At 40.4% G+C, this 22486-nt stretch overlaps 1 protein-coding gene across 5 annotated transcripts; it reads right to left on the bottom strand.

Moving 5' to 3' along the window:
- Positions 1 to 2612: 2612 nt before the first annotated feature.
- Positions 2613 to 19905, bottom strand: SCML1 (Scm polycomb group protein like 1). Of its 5 annotated transcripts, none has more exons than XM_025275809.3 (8): positions 19751 to 19905; positions 13651 to 13795; positions 12544 to 12624; positions 12001 to 12075; positions 8578 to 8688; positions 7688 to 8195; positions 5690 to 5841; positions 2613 to 4305 (listed from the first exon to the last, which is right to left on the bottom strand). In XM_025275809.3, the coding sequence occupies exons 2-8, from the start codon at positions 13678 to 13680 to the stop codon at positions 4168 to 4170; spliced, it is 1095 nt and encodes a 364-aa protein (XP_025131594.1). In that variant the 5' UTR covers positions 13681 to 13795; positions 19751 to 19905; the 3' UTR covers positions 2613 to 4167. The 5 variants fall into 5 exon arrangements, with proteins under 5 accessions (XP_025131594.1, XP_025131599.1, XP_025131596.1 ...); XM_025275814.3 differs by having other exon boundaries at positions 7688 to 7733; XM_025275811.3 differs by having other exon boundaries at positions 12001 to 12072.
- Between the last annotated feature and the right edge of the window lie 2581 nt (positions 19906 to 22486).

Raw genomic sequence — 22486 nt, 5'->3', positions numbered from 1 at the left:
ATGGACTGTAGCCTACCAGGCTCCTCCATCCATGGGATTTTCCAGGCAAGAATATTGGAGTGGGTTACCATTTCCTTCTCCAGATCTTCCCGACCCAGGGTTTGAACCCAGGTCTCCCAGATTGTAGGTAGATGCTTTACCGTCTGAGCCACCAGGGAAATCTCTGTACCTAAGTTTGCTGCTGCTGCTGCTAAGTCGCTTCAGTCGTGTCCGACTCTGTGCGACCCCATAGACGGCAGCCCACCAGGCTCCCCCGTCCCTGGGATTCTCCAGGCAAGAACACTGGAGTGGGTTGCCATTTCCTTCTCCAGTTTGCTAGAGAGTAAATAATACCTTATTACATCTGTTGAAAATTTTTCAGCCAGGAAAATAACAATGTGATGAAAGTTTAAGTAAACATAAGTGAGATAAAACTTTTAGGTAAATGCTATAGTAATAAATATGTTTTGGGAATGAGAGAGCTAATTCTTAGGTAGGTTGATAAGGAGTCTGGGGCCCTCCAGGAGAAAGGGATCCAGGAATCTTGAGAAGGAGAAAAAGGACAAACTTTTTCTTAAACTCTGAGTTGTTATGACAACAATCTTGAAGACTAACTTTCTTTAAGCCCAGAGCTAATGATTACACAGAAAACAACTCAAACCCTGTACTAATGATTATATAACGACAATGTATCTTGCTCAAGGACATGTTTCTCCTTAATAGGAACCTTCTGGCTAATCTTATGTGGGAGTGGGTCTGGTAAGACCTTTCTTTAGTTAGTTCTAATCTTTAATTTAAGATGTATGTTGTGGGAGTGGGTCTGGTAAAAGTATATAAGGCCTTGAGAAGACTAGCGAGTGGGGTCACTCTCCACCCTGCTTCTGATGCCCATGTCAGAAGCTTTCTCTGTCCCTTTTATACTTTAATAAAACTCTGCTATACAAAAGCTCTTGGGTGATCATTTGGTCCCTGGTCCCGAAGCTAAATCTTCTTTGGAGATCACGAATCTGACATTATTCACTGTAAGCTATCAGGAATATCTATCTAAAATAGTATTTCCAACAAATACTGTATGTGTGTTAGTCACTCGGTTGTGTCCAAATCTTTGCAACTCTACGGACTGTAGCCCACCGGGCTCCTCTGTCCATGGAATTCTCCAGGCAGGAATACTGGAGTGGGTTGTCATGCCCTTCTCCAGGGGATCTTTCCAACCTGGGGATCAAACCCAGGTCTCCCACATTGCAGGCACGTTCTTTACCATTTGAGCTTGCATATATATGGTTCAGAATGGGGGTACACATGTATACCCGTGGCCGATTCATGCTGATGTATGGCAAAAACCATCACAATATTGTAATTATCCTCCAATTAAAATAAATAATTAGAAAAATAGTCTTTCTAGATTTTGGTAACTTGATACTAAACCAAGTTAAATGAAGAGAATTCATTCATTACCTGCATCATTTCAAATAGGATAAAGTAGTGGAACATTCATTGCTGGGTGGGTCTAAGTTTACCCACCTTTGCTTTCCTAGAGGAAGATGAGAGCATAAGTTTTCCCATCAGTAAATGTTGATATGATGAACAGTTCACAGTTACTTGCTTCTTGATTTTTGTCAGTGATTAACGTTTCAAGGGTTGAGATTATCATTTGGTTATAATTCTAGTTATCATAACCAAGTTTCTTTAGTGATTACATTATAATCAGGTGTCTGTGCCTTTTAAAGTCTTTTGTTATTTATAGGTAGTTATTTTACTCTGATGCTTTTGCAAAAATGCTTCATTTTCAAGATGATATAAATAGGAAGCCCTTTTTGACAAATGCAGGTCTCTGATAAGTTTCAGATCATACAGCTGAACTGGGTCAGATAGTAAAAAATCCTAATGGAAAACTTGAGGCTTCATAAAAAGTTAACAAATAGTTACTGCGTGAAGTGGTGAATATGGTTATAATTTTTATGGGTTTTGCCTATAATATTACTGGTTTTGATCTGTGTTTTCCAGATATAGGGACGCCCTTCCCCTCAAGTTATTTGTGACTTAAAGCACTTTAGTAAACTACACCTGTGGGTAGAATTGAAACATTTTCCGTCTCTCTGCCTGGTCCCTCCAGACATTGGAAACTCGTGGGTGCTGAGCAGACGTAGCAGGTGAATGGGATTCCTGCTGGCATGTGCAGGAATCATGTTTTAGGGATTCTGTAGAAGAGTGAAATCCACTGAAGTATAGCCTGATGGCAAGCCTTTGGTATGTCTTTCCTGGCCTTGAGAGGCCTTTTGGGAATTTGGTCTGAGATGAATCCTGAGGATTTCCACCACAGCCACTTTGGAGGAGCCTATGTGGTCAACTGGTCAGTTGACCATTCCATGAACAAATTTAGTCTTGATTTGACTATGTTTCATGAAGATGAGGGTAATTTTAGAAAAATTTGTTTCAGTGGATATGAAATTCTAGTTCTGGTACTTGAAGTCTGTATTTATGAAAGTTGTTGTGTTAGCCATACTTTTGCCTTGATATTCAGGATGGAAAGAGAATTCTCTAGTGAGGCTGTCACAAAGCATAACGATTCATGACATACATCACTGCTGGCTTTAAGTCTTTAAGCAAGTAAAAGCAAATCTGAGGCTTTGACATTAACGGCTGTAATTATTAAACTTTATTATATTTAAAATCTAAAAACTGTAAAACATAGTGCTTATACAAACACCTGAGGACTGTTCAAGTGGGCACAGCATTTTCACATAAACAGTTTGAAAGAAGACCAAGTTGAAATCTGAATCTTCTAACACAAAAGGACTAACACAGATGAAAATGTCCTTTAAATCATATATGCCCACTAAATAGTTACATTTGCTTATAAGGTACACTTGGTTTTCTAAAAAGATAATGTATATTCTTACCCCTGGTGAACATCTTATTGGCATTTATAACAAATGGCTAATAAAATCAGCACCATTTCTCATAGCTTATTAACATTACACTGAATATTATACAACATAATGATGTAATAAATAAAATAACAATGAATGTTTCACCTGAAGGTTCTAATTTTTAAAGTAAAGTTTAAATCAGAATTAATGTACTTGTTCAAAGTGCAGTAAGATAAATGGCTCAGAAAGGAAATTAACTAGAAACATTGCACAAGATAGAACTTCCCTGTATGGAAACCCTGAAGTGTGAGCTGAGAGGTACCAGTGAGAGCAAACAATTTGCATGTTTTAAACACAAACAATTTGTGTTTTAAAGAATTAAAATACTCACTATATATAGAGATGGTCTTTAGCTCAGTGGGAGTGTAAAGTGCCATTTTAAATTAAAAAAGAATTTAATTGTGTGTATCTTTCAGATACAGAATAAAATATAAACACAAAACAGTATCCACATGAGGAATGAAGAGACAATAAAACACATCTTTAAAAAACTCAGACATAGGCATCTTCATGGAGAGATGGGAGCAATGAATGCCTAGTTAAATGTCCAAGTTTAGACAAAATATGGAAGTTGTAAAATAACATGTATTTAGTTGAAAAGAATATAGTCAGACTCAATCCAAACCACCCTTGTAGTGCAATATCTCTTGCATGAAATGACTATGTGATAATTTTTTTAAAAACTGGTAAGAATGCCTCATGAAATCTTAAAAGGCTGCTTTTTCCCTTCAAATAGGGACAGATAAAGCATACAGTGAAATAATAACAGAAAGGAAAATAATTTATATGGCTATTCCCTTTTGGGAAACTGGTAGAACACAAACAAAACATTGCAGTAACAGACATAAAATATTTGAGAAAAACAGGATACCTATAGCTGCAACTTTAAATTTTCTTCTAAGGAAAACGTCACATGGATTTCTTTAGAAAGCCTGTCACTGCCTGATATTTTGCTCTTTGGGATTTGGCTGTTTTGGTTTTACATATAAACATTAACCAAAATCAAAAGGTGTTTCTGTTTCTTGCATGAAGTATATCTGTAAACTATACAGTGAAAATAATGAAAAGAACAAACAACCGTTTGACTGTGCTAGCACTAACACATTAAATGGCTTCTAAAGAAGTGGGCTGGACTATCCCAGGTTCTGCTATTTTGGATACACCGTATCTTAAAGGAACCTTCTACACGACAAAAACTTCGAAGGGCAGAGCAAAGACGGCATCGGTTTCCCCAGAATTAAGTCCAGTCTCACGTGGTTTATGAATTGGGGATATATCCTTCTTTTTTAAGCCTGTCGATATAGTGGCAAATCTTCAGGGCCGTCCCCACCTTAAGCCCCATGTACTTGATCATCATGTCACTCCTGAGCAGTAGCAGAGCTTTCCCATCAATGCGCTACAGTGCAAAGGAAATTGAAATAATTAATAAAGCATTCATATTGAATCAGAATAGTTTCTCCTTTCTATATAAGACCATGTAACAGAATTAGAGAGCAGCTCATTCCAGCTATATACATATTCTCTGACTCTGCAACTGATTGATGGAAACTATCAAAAATCTAATTTGTACAGTGAAGCATCACTTAATCACTTGTAAATTTGCTTCAAATTTTAAGAAAAAGGAAATTTAACTTAATATCTTAAAAATGTCCTAAGCATCAAGCTACCTAATTTTAAATACCTTGTGTTAAACAAAATACTGCATAACTATGACAAAAAGAGTAAAAACTTAATGAATAATAATAATGAATTTCAGACGGTCATTGACTTTCTTAGAAGGGCTGGAACATGAGTATCTCAGCTATTAGTGTGCTATACAGTGCTGTCTTAACATTGGAAGGTAACCAGTTAGTTGTCTGAAGCTAATTAGATGCTGAAAACTAATGACTGATTTTCTTACCATATTGAAAATGGTACATCAGATATGTGGGCACTAATTTCATTCATTAGGAAACACTACAAAAATATTACTTGAAAGTCACAAGCCATCCTCCTAGTAAAAAAGAATTAATTGGCCAAGTGATACTGCTGAAGCATATTATTTGGTTTTTATGAGAAGCCAATGGCACCCCACTCCAGTACTCGTGCCTGGAGAATCCCAGGGACGGGGGAACCTGGTGGGCTGCCGTCTGTGGGGTCACACAGAGTCGGATGCAACTGACGTAACTTAGCAGCAGCAGTTTAAAAATAAAACTATGCTGAATCATTTATCACTGGCTGAAGGGACCTGAAGTCCTTCACAGTACTGCTTTTGTCAGGTACCTTCTATACATTTACTAGTAATTAAAAGTAGAAATTAAAGAAATTAGAACTTAAAAAATTTAGCCCATGATGTTACTTTGTAAATAGCATGAGAGTATCAGCATCCCAAATTGTCAGTAATCATATAAGGTCAACAGGACAGAGCCAAATGGAATCAGTTACTGGGTTCACTCCCTCCTACTCACAATCCCAGGGCCAAGCAGGGAGCAGGTGGGGAGGAGGATCTTTGTAGCTGGTCTTACAAAGGAGAAGACACCTGAGAGTGGCCATGCTGAATCATCTTCTCTTGAGAACTTGAAGACTTGTAGTATGTTAGGGACTTGGGTACCCATTTAAAGCACAAATCCACCCTCTATCCTTTAAGGATCTGACTTTGGGCAAAGTAAACTCTCTCAAATATGGAAAAATCAGTTGATAGGGTTCCCCCACCATCCATATTAAACAGTAACCAACTGAAGGGTCTGCAAAGAGATAATAAAGTCATTAAGGCAGAAAAACCAGATCAAAAGATACATTACATGGTTCCTGAAGAGGTCAACCAGGGGATCAAGTGTCTGAGGATCTACATCTTGCAGAAACATGATCACTTCATCCACAGACCAGGTTGAAGGGTCCTCAGGGATGTTTTCTTGGAAGAAATCCGGGTTATTTCTAACTGGTGAAGTTGGAGCTTCAAAGAGGGAAAAAGACAAATCATACTTGACCTGATATTATCCTGAAAGAAGAGATTTAAGTAGGGAGTAATTGTATCATTCCTGGAACATTCTGTGAAGTACCCCAGCATGGATCCAGAACTTCGAGGTAAAATGTAATGAAAGCCTAAAGATGACCTGAGGCTAGCTACCCAAGAATGTCCCATGTGAGTGAGTAAGTGAAGTCACTCAGTCGTGTCCAACTCATTGCGACCCCATGGACTACAGCCTACTACGCTCCTCCATCCATGGGATTCTCCAGGCAAGAGTACTAGAGTGGGTTGCTGTCCCACGTGACCTCCCCCAAACAACAAAAGCAACTTCAGAAGGTAACTTAAAGAGTTTAAAAGATCATAAAACAGACTGAGCAACCCAAGGCCTCTTTGGCCACAGGCAAATATAGCAAAAAGACCTGTAACTTAGGTTGAATTAGGTTAATCTAAGCCAGACTACTGCTCTCTTCCTTTAAGAATTTCAATGAATTTCTCTCAATTTCTGTCCTCTTGGTCTCTCCAGATGAGGTTTATTTTACTAGCTAATTTCAGTGAAAATTTCCAGAATTTATAGTTCTAAAGTTGCTTAAATTTATTAATTTTAATTAACGAATTTCAATAACTTCCATTATCTTTGAGAACCACATGAGTTCTCTTACCAAACCTATACCATGGCTTTTAAATTTCTGTCTCTCAAGGCTTAAATGCTTATCTGAATTTTGCAGAAAACATTATTTTGTGCTTAGCTAGGTCAAAAGTAAATTTAACATTACACTGAATATCTCTTTCAAGTTTAATTGCATAGTAATAGATATTTTGGTTGGAGGTTTGTATTTAAAAAATAAGTAACTGAGACATGAAACAATGTAAGTGCTCATACAAGAAGTTTTAGCTGTGCTATAAAATAAAAATGAGAAAGTGTTAGTTGCTCAGTCACGTCCAACTCTTTGTGACCCCACAGACTGTGGCCCACCAGGCTCCTCTGTCCATGGGATGGATTCTCCAGGCAAGATTACTGGAATGGATTGCCATTCCCTTCTCCAGGGGATCTTTCCGACCCAGGGATTCAACCCGGGTCTCCTGCATTGAAGGCAGACTCTTTACTGCCTGTGCCACCAGGGAAGCCCGTGCTGTAAACTAAGTTGTACTCAAATTTCTTTGTGTCCAGACAGTTCAGTTCAGTTCAGTTCAGTCGCTCAGTTGTGTCTGACTCTTTGTGACCCCATGAATCGCAGCACACCAGGCCTCCCTGTCCATCACCAACTCCCGGAGTTCACTCAGACTCATGTCCATCAAGTCAGTGATGCCATCCAGACATCTCATCCTCTGTCGTCCACTTCTCCTCCTGCCCCCAATCCCTCCCAGACAAGTACTCAGTTATTCAACCAGAGTGCTCGACTCCTTAAAGTTAGTGTGTTGTAATGGAGGTGGGTTTTGTAATTCGCTAGGAAGATTTGTTTCTCTAACCAAAGATATCAACACAAGTTTGACCTCTGTGTGAATTAACCTAAAGTGTACCTTTCCTTTTCTGTCATCTGGGCTCTAGCCATTTTAGGAACACATGATTGTTTACACAGGGAAAGGGTCAAGAAAAACAAGATGAAAAAACTCACAGTGCGATCATTATGAGTATTAGTGTACAGGGAGTGTCAGTTGACTGGCATAGTGTGGGCACATTAGAGACACTCAAGAAGTGTTAGTCATCGTTAAGAGTATCACCCCAAACTAGTACTCCAGATGAGAAACAAATAGCTTACACAAGCTTGCATCCAAGTGCTAAGGAGTATAGGGTAAATAATGCTACCAGGAACAGGTGTCAGTTCATACTCACCATAAGTGTCCAGAGTGTAGGGAGGCGAGGTATCGTGCATGGAGGGCTGGGGATCAAATAAAGGTGGATAGGTCACAACGTTAGGGGGAGGTATTGGTTCAGGTTCCATCTGGGGCAGTATAGCTGCAGGTAGAGTTACAATGGCCTGGTTCAGTGGGAAGAAATTGTGGGCCTGTGGGCTGCTGCAGTAAGAGGGTCCCTGCATGGGTTCCTCCTGCACATATTCATATGGCTCATAGGATTGTGTGTAGATGGTGGGACTGTGGCTGAGATCTGGCTCCTGATCCTGGAAGAATGACTCCTGCTCCCGCTCTGGGGACTTCTGGGACTCAATAGATGTTCCCAAAGTGTTGCTCTGGGAATCATCATCCCGCCTGCTTGTTGGTATAGTGGGGCTATAACTTTCAGTTAAAGATAATGAAGAGGGACAGTCTCTTCTCCTCCTTTTATGGCTTTTGCTCTTTCTAGAATGCTGGCAATTATTTTTATGTTTATTTCCATGTAGTTTCTGAAATGACACAAACCCAGTACAAATTAACTGTGAGTAAAAGAAAAAGGACATATATAGTAAATACATTGATAGTTACTTTCTATGGAAGATTGCTTTATATTATTAAAGATAAGTGCTCTATTCCTCTTCACCCCTACATTTGAATCACATTTTATATATTATGGTTACAAATATAAAAATACCCATTGTCATACATATCTCAAACCTAAACATCAGCATTTTTCCAGCAGAGGTTTAGTCTCCCATCTGCTGCTACAGTAAGTACAGATCAGCCTTACTCCTCTTTAAGAGTTATTAGTTCTCTCTCACTTCTAATTGGCATCTTTAGAACCCAGAGGTTTATTTATTATAGCTGTGAAAATATTTTTGTAACACTTACACGACTTTGCCACTTTGACTTCACACGGCAACGGGAACGGTGAATTTTTGAAACCTTTCCATGAATAACATCAAACTTCTTATCCAGGTCTTGAATAGCATCATAGATGGCCTATTATAGTACAAACTGTTACTAATTTCTACTTCAAAAGAAAAGTAACGTAAAAAATACCATTAAGCCAAACTTTGACTGCCAGAGCAAAGAAAATTCTCAAGCCATTAGAAATTTCTTGTTTCCCACTTAATGCCTGGTTTTTGGTGATCCAGGGCTGAGCTGGCTGAGATTAAAGCACCCCAACCTCCCACTCAACTACTCCAAATCATACAGGCATTTGAAGAAGCTTGAATACTGGAAAGTAAATGTACCACAATTCCTATAAGCCATCACATTTATGTTGGAGTCATTTTACATCAAGGAAGGTGATAGTTTAGGAAAGAAATTTTAAAATCTGCTAAAAGGCAAAAGAGCCTCTTTCCATAACGATGGTATAAACTAATAGGCAGTGAGGGGTCCACTCTGGAAGGAACAGTGAACCAAATACAACAGATGTGACCTTTGGCATCAGCATATTTTATTTATTTATTTTTGGCCATGTGGCATGTGAGATCCTAGCTCCCTGACCAGGGATTGAACCCTGCACTGGAAGTGTAGAATCAACCACTGAACCCCCAGGGAAGTCCCCAGATTAAAGTCATGCAATTAACAATTAACTTTATAAAATGTTTGAGTACACAGCCCCTGTATGCTAATCGGGTATGTGACTGATAAAACCTGAGAATTCTTGAAATACATAGGAATTTCATTTGGGCAAAAATACACTTAAAAGGCCAGAACCATTACATCATTCATTCAACTAAACATTTATTGAGAGCTTACCACCTGCCAGAACTGCTTTGCTAGATGCTGGGAATATGGACATTCAAATAAATAAAAAAGAACAGAACCAGCTCCTGCCCTAAGGAACTCCCATTTTAGCTGGAGAGAGACAAGTAGAGACTAGGTAAATAGAGTGATTAGCAGTCGGAAGCAACTGATTACAGTTCCAGAGGCAACAGCACCATCTAGTAGCTTGTGGGAAATGCTACATCTCCCACCCCAGATCTACTGAATCGGGAAGTCTGAGAACGAGAGCAGCGACCTGTGTTTTCACAAGCCCTCTAGGTGATTCTGACACGATCAAGTGTGAGACCTGCTGGCTCTCAGCACAGGCTTGAGGGGAACACAGTGGGGTTCAAGTTACTTCTCTGCTATTCAATTTCCTTATTAATAGAATCAGGATGAAAATATCTCTTAGTTCTCTTAAGGACAAAGCAATGTGCTATAGTATTACTACTAACATAATAATAATACTGCACAATGGCTAGTCCAGTAGTGTTCAAGCATTATTAATATTATGGCCATAATACAGATAAGAATAAGAAGCTAAGTGTGCACAGAAGGGCAAGACCTAATCTAGGTGGGCAGTTGTGGGCATTATCTGTGTTAAGAGTGAAAAGATGAGAAGGTGTCTGCCAGTAGAAATGCATGCAAGAGCATACAGGGCAGAAGGAAGAGTATATTGAAAAATACCCAACAAATTAGGAGTATGACATTAACTGATATTAACTACTATACATAAAATAGGTAAGAAACAAGGTTTTACTGTAGAGCACAGGGAATTACACCCCAAATTTATGCTCTACACCTGGAACTAACACAATATTATAAATCAGCTCTACTTCAATAAAAAACAACCCCCCCAAATACCCAAACAGGAAGTCAAATGTTTACAGAGTGAACATAAATGACATTCAAAGTGCTGGGTTATGAAGGGAAGGAGAGAGGGTTAGGAGGTCAAACAAAGTGATTTTAATAAATAACAGTGGGAGAATGAATATGCTGAGAGAGACAGAGGCTGAAGATCCGGGAGAGAGGGGGGTGATGGATAAAGGGAGGTGTCTGAACACAGGGCAAGAGGATCAGATGCAGAAACCAGAGGAAGTGTTAGTGTTAGCCTTACAGGGGGAACCCTTTTCCCCCTCCAGCGGTCAGGAAGGAGGTTGGCAGAGATGGAACTAGGCAGGTTTGTGGGCTGTGAGAAGAATCGGGACTTGGAGGGGATTTCTGCTCCACACTTCACCATTTTCTCCATGAAATAAGCGAGAAGGATTGGGGTTGTCTGAGGGTCACCAGTCTCCAGCAGAGGTCCTCCCCTCTGCTTCCCAGCCTGGCTGGATAGGGCTGGGGTTTTACTAAAGGGGACGCTGGGAAGGATAAAAAAGAACAGGTGGAAGTGCTGCCCCGCGTGGCCTAGACTGGGAAGGGAAGGCGCTGAAGACAGGAGGGAGCCTGCACAGGAGGAGAAATGGAGAGGATCCCCCAGGGCCCACTGCAGGGCTGTGACTCTGAAACCTGGGCGTGTCTGATGGGAGATGCTCCATCCCACCACATCTTGCACAATCGTTCAGAAGGTCCTGGCACAGCCCTGTCAACCTCATTCATCAACCTCGTGGATCCTGATTAAAGCAGGCTGGGCTAGCACTGCTCAAAATCAGAACTCCCTACTTGGCCCCTATGTTCCCGCTCTCTGTACATCCTTCCCCAGAAGACACCACAAGTCCCCTTTAAGTGTTCCACTTCTGTTCTCAATAGTGATAATGATAAAGACTCTCATAAACACTTCTTACTTTTCAAAGTATGTTAGTTCATTGTATCAAAGAAATGTTATATGTTAAGAAACATTTATTTGTTATAAATGTTCATTATTGCTAGGGTACGCAGCTCACAAAATCCTTGATAGTTAGCTACCTCTATCAGTCTCCACTAACACGTCAATTTTTAAAAAAATCCCCTCAAAACTATGTAAGATAAACTTGTTAATAAACAGTGGGGTGTCATTTCATTTCAACTGAAATATCCTGACATACATTTAAGGAAAGTGAAGTCATGTCCGACTCTTTGCAACCCCATGGACCGTAACCTACCAGGCTCCTCTGTCCATGGAGTGGGTTGCCATTTCCTTCTCCAGGGGATCTTCCCGACCCAGTGATAGAACCCAGGTCTCCGGCATTGCAGGCAGACGCTTTACCATTTGAGCCACCAGGGAAGCCCTGACATACATTTAGGTACATACTAAATTTTATCTATATCAGCCAACTTCCTTTAAAGAATTAATAGGGGAAATTAATTCAGTATCGAACAGTTTAGATCAAAGAGCTGTAACTACATTTGATCAGTTAAGGGCTTTTACAAAAGGCTATAAAACCTACACACTGCTATTTTGAAACTTTCACCAAAGAAAACTGTTAAAAGATCATAATGAGAGTGATACTCATAAATAATTCAATACAGCAAAATTTCAATTATATACTTTATATGAGATAAAGATAGTTTTAGCTTAGTGTTTTAGAAAACTGCATTTGAGACAGACAGAATTTTTTTTACCTGGCAATAAACAAGGATATCCTGAATTGTTGTTTGTTCTTCATTGAAAGATGTGTCAGATACAGCAGTTTCCTGCTAATAGTTTAAAAATTGAACAGTTAATAATTCTGTGAAATTCAGACTGAACAATGAGAGGAAAGAATAATATTAACTTATTATTTTAAACCAACTTTTCAAAGAGTTTCAGAGGTCTTAATCTAAACCAGAGACAAAAAAAACATGTTAATATGAGAATGAAAATATACTCACTGCTGATTAAGAGAGGGAATAAGGAAAGAATTCATAATGTCAGAGGGACTTAGGTTTAGAGTTTTACACTGACAAATAAGTAAAAACTGCTCTGACTTTCCTACTCTGCAAGGGAAAAAAGAAGTGAAATGGTTATTTTGCTCACTGTTTAATGAAAGGAAGTGGACAAATTTAAGAGAGACTAGTATTTTTTGAGAGTTTAGAGGAAATCTATAGTTTGTGAAGAATTGAAATCTTTTTCTTTAAAGTGGTTAAATGTTAATGTATTTGCAAATGGCAATTAACATTACTTACATTACTGAAATATGCAGTATTTGGTTCATATGCATAAAGAACAATGTTATCATCATCGTAAGCAGGGATTCGTGTTCTTATCTAAGGAAGATTTATTAACAAATTAAAAGGAATGATGATAGAGAAAAATTGAAGACTTAACTTTACTTCCAAGAAGCTCCAAAAGGCAACTGGTGATATCAAAGGACCTTGTCTATTTTCAATACTATGACTACAGGAAAAGATGCACTTTCAAAACTTCTCATTATCACAACCACACATAAGACATCATTTTCCTCCTCTGTACCTTAAGGTAGAAAGTCTAGTCTTCTAGTAATTTGGCACCAGAACTGCTATAAAATAAGCACGTTTTCTAAAAGCAACTACAAAGAATCCTCTACATGGCTTTTGATTTTTTTAAATAATCCAACAGTGCCACTCTGTGGACAAAATAGGAAATAAGCATATATTTTTTTATTATTTTCTTCCCCTGCACTGTGAGGCTTGTGGGATCTTGGTTCCCAGACCAGATTGAATGTGGACTCTCAGCTGAGAGTGAGATCTCAAGAGTCCTAACCACTGGACTGCCAGGGAATTCCCCACACCTATTTTTCTTGAGAAGTTAATCTCTAAATCACCTAAAACATTTTGGGGAGAAGGAGATAGGGCATAAATAAGTAAATAGATAGTAAACAACCATGATATTCTAAGAGTGTATTCTAAGAATGGATTATGAGCTACAAGAATAATTTTAACCATTTAAAAGTACATATGTCTGTTTCAAAAGCCATAAACAAGATAATGTGGGATTGGGTTATAGATTACTACTTAAAAATAGATAGATAGATAGATAGACCCCATATTACCTTTGTATACAGGGCCTTATACTTTTCAAAATGCTTTCATATAATTATGTCAAAAGAGTCAGAAAAAATGAATCTTGGTAGATAGTTAAAATTTTAAAACTTGTACACATATGCTCATCATTTAAATACTTTAAACATCACTGTCTGGAACTCGTGAACCGTACAATCTCTGCATTTTACTGTATGAAATTAAACTCAACTTGGAAAAGAAACAGAACACAATAAAATGAACAAAAGCAGATTTTCAACTTGAAATACAAACCACATCAACTTCACTAGATCCGCTTGACATCTTTTTTGTGCAACAGAGCAACTCCACTTCCTGAGTTGGGCCTAATTATTTTGAAACTTGCTGGAGGATTTATTTGTGAAAATGCTTGAACGTCTAGGACTGGTAAAGCTTACTCCTGAAAAGCAATGCATAAAAAAGTTACTTCACACACTTACTGCCTTAGTAAACTTAACATAGGTATATTCTCAGAATGCCAAGTCAAGTTGAATTGCAGTCCTGGTTGAATTTTAGAGAGCAACAAAATGAGAATTCTTTCATTAGTGATTTAGGATACACTTAAAAATTGAAGGGCTTTATTGTTCACATGTAGGAATAAGAATCCAGATCAAATACAGTTCCAAATTGTAAAGTGAATGCTTTACAACCTAAAGGCTACAGAGTAAGTGCTGGAAACAAATGAACAACAGAGCATGAGTTCTAACATCTAAGGTCATTTCAGCACGAAGATTATGATTGCTTCCATAGTTAAATTTTGTATTAAACCTAACTAACTGCATGTTAAAAAATAGGTCAACATCTCTTCTAGAATTATGTAGGCTCAGTTATGGTTGAATCATTCCTCTTAGCAATCAGAAAAGGATATTGAGTATAATGCTATCATTGTAGCAGATTTGAACGCTGGGAGGGGTGTTCATAAGAGAGCTGCTGCTGCTGCTAAGTCGCTTCAGTCGTGTCCGACTCTGTGCGACCCCATAGACGGCAGCCCACCAGGCTCCCCCGTCCCTGGGATTCTCCAGGCAAGAACACTGGAGTGGGTTGCCATTTCCTTCTCCAATCATAAGAGAGCTAATGCCCTTTTATCCATCCTGAGCAGTAATGAGAGGCAGAAAAAGAGAAAAGTAACTCCCCAGTTAGATTGTTGTTATTTAGTTGCTAAGTCGCATCCTACTCTTTTGCGATCCCATGGATACAGGAGCCGCCAGGGCAAGAATACTGGAGTGGGTTGCCATTTCCTCCTCCAGGGGATCTTCCTGACCTGGGGATCAAACCTGTGTCTTCTACTTGGCAGGCAGATTCTTTATCACTGAGCCACCTGGGAAGACCCCTCAAGTTAGATAAATGCAGTCTACTAATGTAAAATAAATTCAGGTTATTAGATACCTTTAATTTGAGCTGTAACTTCAACCAAATTTTACTTTTTTTAGACTATTTTTTTTCTGATTATACAACTAATACAAGTCATGACTACTTGAACTGGGGTTTCATACAAAGGAAGACTACACAGCACTGAGAATAAACCAACTCTCACAGCAGTGAGAATAAACCAACTATTGATACACACAACAAGGATAAATCTCAGAAATCTCACAACCACCATGATGAGTAAAACCCAGATGCAGAAAAGAATACAATGTACGAGTTCAAAAAGAGACAAAAGTAAAAGATGTCTTTCTAAATCAGTACCTTTAGATATACCATAGTCACTTCAACAACGTCTCAATTCCACATCTTGCAAATAGGCTATGATTTATTTACCTAGTTCCAAGTCATAGATATTCAAAAGTTACTCCTCAAGTCTTGCTCTTAAAAAAGACACTGCAGAGCAGGATCTGCTCGAATGCACAAAGAATGAGAATAGTGAGTTAAAGTGTCTACTCTAGGGCAGCAGTCCCCAACCTTTTTGGTAGCAGCGAGGGGTTTTGTGGGAGATACTTTTTCCATGGACTGGGGAGGGGGGAATGTAAGTGATGGGAGCAGCTGTAAATACGATGAAGCTTTGCTCCCTAGCCTGCTGCTCGCCACCACCATGCAGCTGTGCCACAGGCCACAGACTAGCACCAGTCTGTAGCCCAGGGATTGGGGACCCCAGCTCTAGGGAGTATTTCAACAACTTTGTTTTATAGATTTAAATATATAATTTTTCATTAAATACAGTTTCACTACAGAACATTTGGACTATGCCACAAGGTACGGATAATACCATCTAACAGATTTTTACTGCTTATTCTGTGCCAGGCAATGTTCTAAGCACTTGATGTATGTTAATTCATTTAGTATTCCTGACAACCCCACAAGGCAGGCTCTATTAGCATCCCCATTTTCCTCAAGAGAAAACTGAGGCAAAGAAATTTTAATAATTTGCCCAGGTCTCATAGTTAGTACGTGGTGCAGTCTGGCTTCAGAGTCTAGGTGCTTTACTTTTTCATTAAAATCACCTGGAATCCCTTCTTGGCCAAGAACAAAATAAAATCCCAAACTCCTACCATGGCCTACAAGGTCTTTACAGTCAGGTCTCTCCACACTGCTTAGACGTCACCTCTTATCACTTGTCTCCTTGCTCTAAAACTAAGATACTTGCCATCTGACCTTGTAGAAACAGTTTGGCAACCACTGTTAGAGGCTCTAACAGTCAGACAGTCCCCCACTGGCTTAATTACAATGCTGCTAAAACTCTACTGTAAACACAGAGGCAGTGTACATGGAGTCACCCAGCAGACACTCACCCAGCACCTCTGGCTCTGTAGGACACGGACAAATCAAAGCTTACCTGGCATTCTTTGAACCTCTGCACTTGCCGTGCCCTCTGCCCCCAATACCCTGCACTCCACAAGACCACTCCACACAGGAGAACCAACTCAAAACGTCAAGGCTTCCTTCAACTTCCAGCTCCACAAAGCAAGGGTGCAATGTCACACCATCTGGAAGTAAAACTGCTTTTCCAGAAGTACCAGAACACTCACACTTCAACACTTTTAAAGCAGTTGTCACATGCTGGCTAGTTACAGGAGAGACAACATCAAATAGCATTAAAACCTTAGAGTTTGGGCCAGCATACAGGGTGTGGGTCCCAGCTCCTCCACTTACTAGCTGTGTGACTCTGGACAACTTACTTCTCTGTGCTTAAAACAAAACAAAACAACAACAACAACAACAAAACAAAAAAAAACTGTAAAATAGGGATAATAGCACAAACCATAGAATTATGAGGATGATGTGAATTAATATATGTCAAGTGCTTAGAACAATGACTGGCATAGCAAAGCCACCTTGTTATTATTTAGGTACTCATGATACCCTCTCAAAGAATCAACTTGTCATGGAGCACATGGACAACAAATCCTCATGATCATATATGCTTAGTCACTCACTTGTGTCCCACTCCTTGTGACCCCATGGACTGTAGCCCCTTAGGCTCTTCTGTCCATGGGATTCTCCAGACAAGAATACTGGAGTGGGTTGCCATTTCCTCCCCCAGGGGATCTTCCCAACCCAGGGATGGAACCCTGGTCTCCCGCATTGCAAGTGGATTCTTTACCATCTGAGCCACTGGGGAAGCCTACATAGATGCTATAATTTAAAAGAATGTATACCATCTACAATAAGTATATAGGATAGATATTAGAAGAATTAAAAAGCAATTATTGCTGTATATTTTAGTATAAACTAAAAAAATATGTTTTTTTCTTTCACAGAGAGATTTTCCTTTCACTAGGAGCAAGAGCAAAAATGTACCTTGAAAAGGATACATTTCAAATATAAAAATGTTCTACATTATTTTATGTCAGCTTTTCCTTTGATAGTTACAATCTGATGAAAGCATAATTTTGCAACATTCAAGTAACCTTTGAAACATTTTATTACATCAATAAATGATTCAAGGTTTTTGGAAATCAACCCAACACTGAAAAACTGTAACTTCTATGAAATACTTTGGTAATTGGAACACCACCAAAAAAACAATTGTCAAGGATTTCTTTTTTGCTTCATATATATATATATATATTTTGCTCAGGACCATAATATGTAATTATCACTCATGCACTGCAGGTATAGCAACCATTTCCCCTAAATGAATTTTAAATAGCAGGCCACTGTGCAAAGAACTGGACTTTAAGAAATACATGAATCTGAATCCAAACTGCAAAATTTGCTATTTCGCGTAGGCAGGGATTTAACCCCTCTGTGCCTCAATTCCTTAACCTGTAAAGTTGGAATAATAGCTACTTCATAGAGCTGTGAAAGACCAAATTACAGTTAAGCACTCAGCATCATGTCTGGTTCACAGCAGGCCAAGTCTAAGTTTTAATTCCCCTTCTCTTCTTTCCACATGGTAAGCAAAGGTTTTGCAACATTTTCTTAGAGCCCAACTATGACTAGATTCTGCAAAATTAATATAATTTGTTAAATTCAAAATCTTGCAAAAAAAGCTTACTTACAGTGAAGTTCACTTACATTTTACACTAGGAAGTCTAAACTCAAAGTGTTAAGAAAAACCATCTGGTTTTCAAACAGACACAGTTCAGACATTAAAAACATTGCAAAGGGGGCTTTCCTGGTGGCTCAGCAGTGAAGAAACCGCCTGCCAATGCAGGAGACAGGGGTTTGATTCCCACTCTGGGAAGATCCCACAAGCCAGGGAGCAACTAAGCCCCTGTGCCACACGTACTGAGCCTGTGCAACTACAGGAGCCACAACTACTGAGCTCACCTGCAGCAACTACTGAAGCCTGCACACCTAGAGCCCGAGCTCCACAACAAGCGAAGTCACCACAATGAGAAACCTGTGCACCATGACTAGAGAGTAGCCCCCAGTGGCTGCAACTAGAGAAAAGCCGGAGCAGCAAGCAAGACCCACCACAGCCCCAAAAAATACATTACAATTTTTAAAAATTAATAAAAGACACTGCAAAGACATTTTCTCAAAAGTCACTTGAAGATTCTGCCCTTTAGCTCTCCCTTGCCATCAACTCATCAACTTATCCAAAAACCACAGCAAGAAATATTTGGTAAGACAGGGCAGATTACAATCTCCAGACCACGCCAAAATTTTTTTAAACAAGTCTGTGTCAATACACTGATCACTTTCTAAAAGTCCTGTCAGGACTCTGAAAAGCAGCCCTTCTGCTGTCCATATCAAACATTAGAGGCTATAAAGTCGGCCGACAGGGAATCGAGCCCATACACTGCTCTTTATACAATACTGTGTATAAAAGTTTTGCCTGTAAAATCACTATGCATAAACATTAAACTAGTTTAAAATGCTAGAGCAGTACCACTTCAGGGAGAGCCAGGTAAACGGAGGGAAGCGATCCCCAACAGATGAAGTTATCAAACGACTGTGCTCGAACCACATCTTTACTTTGTTTCACCTGAAAGTCGCTCAATCGTGTCTGACTCTGTGTGACCCCATTGACTACATAGTCCATGGAATTCTCCAGGCCAGAATACTGGAGTGGGTAGCCCGTTCCCTTCGCCAGGGGATCTTCCCAACCCAGGGTTCGAACCCAGGTCTCCCGCATTGCGGGCGGATTCTTTACCAGCTGAGCCACCAGGGAAGCCCAAGAATACTGGAGTATCCCTTCTCCAGTGGATCTTCCTGACCCAGGAATTGAGCTGAGGTCTCCAGCACTGCAGGTGGATTCTTACCAACTGAGCTGCTGTAAAGCGTATTTACAACACCAACAGCTTAGCTGCAGTTTATTTGACTAATGCCGGTTACAATCAGATGCCTCCAAATCAAAGTTTACGTCTCAAAAAGTGTTACAACAAAACTTGCTAGTTATAGGATTTTCAGTTTGAAGAATCTGAATAAAGCGTGAGAGCCTTGGTCGTTCGTCCCCCTCGGCCCCCTCCCATGCGAAGGAAGAGAAAGGATGAAAAAGGGTCAACTGTTTTCAGTCAGCACCCGGTACCCACTAAGAGGCCAAATCTCAAGTGCCTACGCACTGGCATCCCAGAAGCGGCAGCGGGAACCACCTCGACAAAACACTCCGAACCATCCCAAACCACCCCACCAGCAGAGCCAGAAAAGAGTGGCTCTTTCCGAAAGGGCAAATCCTTTCTCTTCCCTCAAGTAAATCCTCCTCCCCCGCCACCTCACTCTGGAGCCCTCCAGCCATTAAGTCAAACCTCTTTTCAACTGCTTCTAGCGGGACGACCCAGACGGATGGTATGGGGAGGGAGGAGGGAAGGGGGTTCAGGGTAGGGAACACGAGTATACCTGTGGTGGATTCATGTTGATGTATGGCAAAACCAATACAATATTGTAATTAACCTCCAATTAAAATAAATAAATTTATATTAAAAGAAAAAAGAAGTTCAAAGGAAGGAAAAAGTGCCATTTGACAAACCTTTTCTGGTCCCGGAGTCCGCGAAATTGGCCTCGGAAAGGGGCGGGAACCGGTTAGCCCTGAGAGAACGGTTAGCCGTGTCCTGTATCCCCAGCAGACGCTGAAGAAGACGGTTAGATTTTACCAGAGGTGGAATAAACGGTCCTCGCACCGGAAATAGGGCTCGTCCACGTGACACGCCAGTAGCCAACCGCCGCCCCCATGCACACCGCTGACCAATCAGCAGCCGCCACAAGACACGCCTCCCAATCCGGGTGGCTATCAGCCACCCAATCCAGGGGACCCCTGAGCTGCCACGGGGGGGGGGGGGCGCTATTAGAGAGATGGCCAATGGCAAGGCTTTGCGGATAGCCACCCAATCAGCGTGGCTATCAGCCACCCAATCCAGGGGACCCCTGAGCTGTCACGGGGGGGGCGCTATTAGAGAGATGGCCAATGGCAAGGCTTTGCGGATAGCCACCCAATCAGCGTGGCTATCAGCCACCCAATCCAGGGGACCCCTGAGCTGCCACGGGGGGGGGGGGGCGCTATTAGAGAGATGGCCAATGGCAAGGCTTTGCGGATAGCCACCCAATCAGCGTGGCTATCAGCTACCCAATCCAGGGGACCCCTGAGCTGTCGCAGGGGGATGGGCGCTATTAGAGAGATGGCCAATGGCAAGGCTTTGTTTCCCACAGTGCAGCCGCACTGGACCTCTGGTTGGTTTGTGGAGGCTGGTGGGATCCGAACCCGTGCTTGACTGAAAACATGGGCCTCTAAAGCTTAGAGAGGTTTTGGCAGCTGCCCTAAGGCGCCTGCACGGGCTACTTCCTGCGACGGGTGCGGGTTTGAAGCTTAGCGTGCCACTTCACCACCTGTTGGCTAGTTCTTTGAAGCTTTTTAAAAATATATATAATTCCCCCCTCTGCCCCCTCCCTCGAAGTCCCTCTGTGACACACCACAGGCGTTGACTTTGACTCAATCCTAGGTGTACACGTCAATGCTGAAATTTGAAGCGGGAGGGAGAGGAGGCTTTAGCAATTGTGGTTTGGTACAAATGGGGAGTTCAGGTCAGTCGCTCAGTCATGTCTGACTGTTTGCCACCCCATGGACTGCAGCACACCAGGCTTCCTTGTCCATCACCAACTCCCCGAGTCTACTCAAACTCATGTCCATAGCGTCGTTGATGCCATCCAACCATCTCATCCTCTGTCGTCCCCTTCTTCATATGGGGAAAGTTATTTCAAAAAGTTATCTCTCCACGGGGCGAGTTAAAACAGACCTTGGAGCCAGATTTGCTGGGTTTGTACCCTAGCCCCAACATTTAAGCGCTCTATGGCTTTGGGCAACTCAGGTAAATAATGGCTCTGTGCGTCAGTTTCCCTATATGGTTAAACGGGCACAGTGGATATTCTTGAATTAGAGTAAGCAAAGCACTTGGAACAGTATCTGGCACACAAATTTGCATGATAAAGGGTTCGTGACATTACTTAGTGGTGTATCAAGGTTGCTCATCACAGTCAGTAATTATCAGAAACCAAGCAGGTTACTTTAAAGAAAAGCCATAAGTAATTTCCTGGCCTGGAGAGGTACAAGGAAAGTATACTGGATGTTGGAAATGTATTCTCTCTCCTCTCAAATACAAAGCAAAATTAGAGCCCATTACAGAGACAGTGTTTATTATTACCATTATTATTTTGCTCATACTTTTACCATAGCAGTTCCCCTTGCTTAGGTCCAGGTCCCCTATGAAACACTTGCTGTTTGTGAAACCCCAGGCATGCATGCTTCAAGACGGCAGTGATGCTGAAGACAGCCCAGTAAATCTTGGTGTTATATGCTATGTGATAAAGCCATGTAGACTATTCCAAATTACAAAGGAATTTCTTGCTTTTTAAAAACTCAGTTTGTTACTCAATACTCTTTTGCACAGTGAATTTTAAATCCATGTTATGCAATTACATAACAATGAAGAGAGAAGCCAGTTGTTTAATTGCAGTCACGTTTATTTGCAGTTTCTATACACACTTTCTAGGTAATCAAACTTTTCTGGTACATTTTTTTGAGAGGGGTTCACAATGAAATTGTCACCATTTTTACTAAAAATAAATACAAGACTTAAAGTGTTGCACAGCTCTAAAATATACAAAGGCTTGAATTGAATGTAAACGTTGAAAACATCTTACAAAAGAAACCATTTTTGCAACAATTTAAAAAGTCCATATTTACAAATATTACAAAAATACAAAATGGAGGCAAGTCCATAAACTATTGTCTTTCGGCCAGCATGAACTGGTTCTAGTACCAAAAGAGTTACACTGTAACCTTCCTCATAGTTGTAAATCTTTGTCATGATCTAATTCTCTGAGTCTGCCACCAGTGCAGCATATGTACTCTCTCACTGAACTTTGGAAAGAGCAAACAGCATGTTTTTGTTTGCTACAACTAGTCCATGTCCTCTACTTAGCCAAAAAAAAAGAAAAAAAATCAAAAAATAAGGAAAAAATATCTCCCCCACACAACATAGACATGTTGTATAACATAAAAGAAGAAAAAATAGCATCAGTGCAAACAACAGAAGAAAAGTTTGGGTTGATGTTCCTCACAATACCTAATGTGTGTATCCTGCTTCAAGACGGCAGTGATGTTGAAGACAGCCCTCTAAATCTTGGTCTTATATGCTATGTGATAAAGCCATGTAGACTATTCCAAATTACAAAGGAATTTCTTGCTTTTTTTAAACTCAGTTTGTTACTC

The sequence above is a fragment of the Bubalus bubalis genome, chromosome X (assembly GCF_019923935.1).
Source record: "Bubalus bubalis isolate 160015118507 breed Murrah chromosome X, NDDB_SH_1, whole genome shotgun sequence".
Classification (NCBI taxonomy): domain Eukaryota; kingdom Metazoa; phylum Chordata; class Mammalia; order Artiodactyla; family Bovidae; genus Bubalus; species Bubalus bubalis.
Note: the sequence above shows the minus strand (reverse complement) of the source record. Positions and strands in the feature narration are given on the sequence as shown.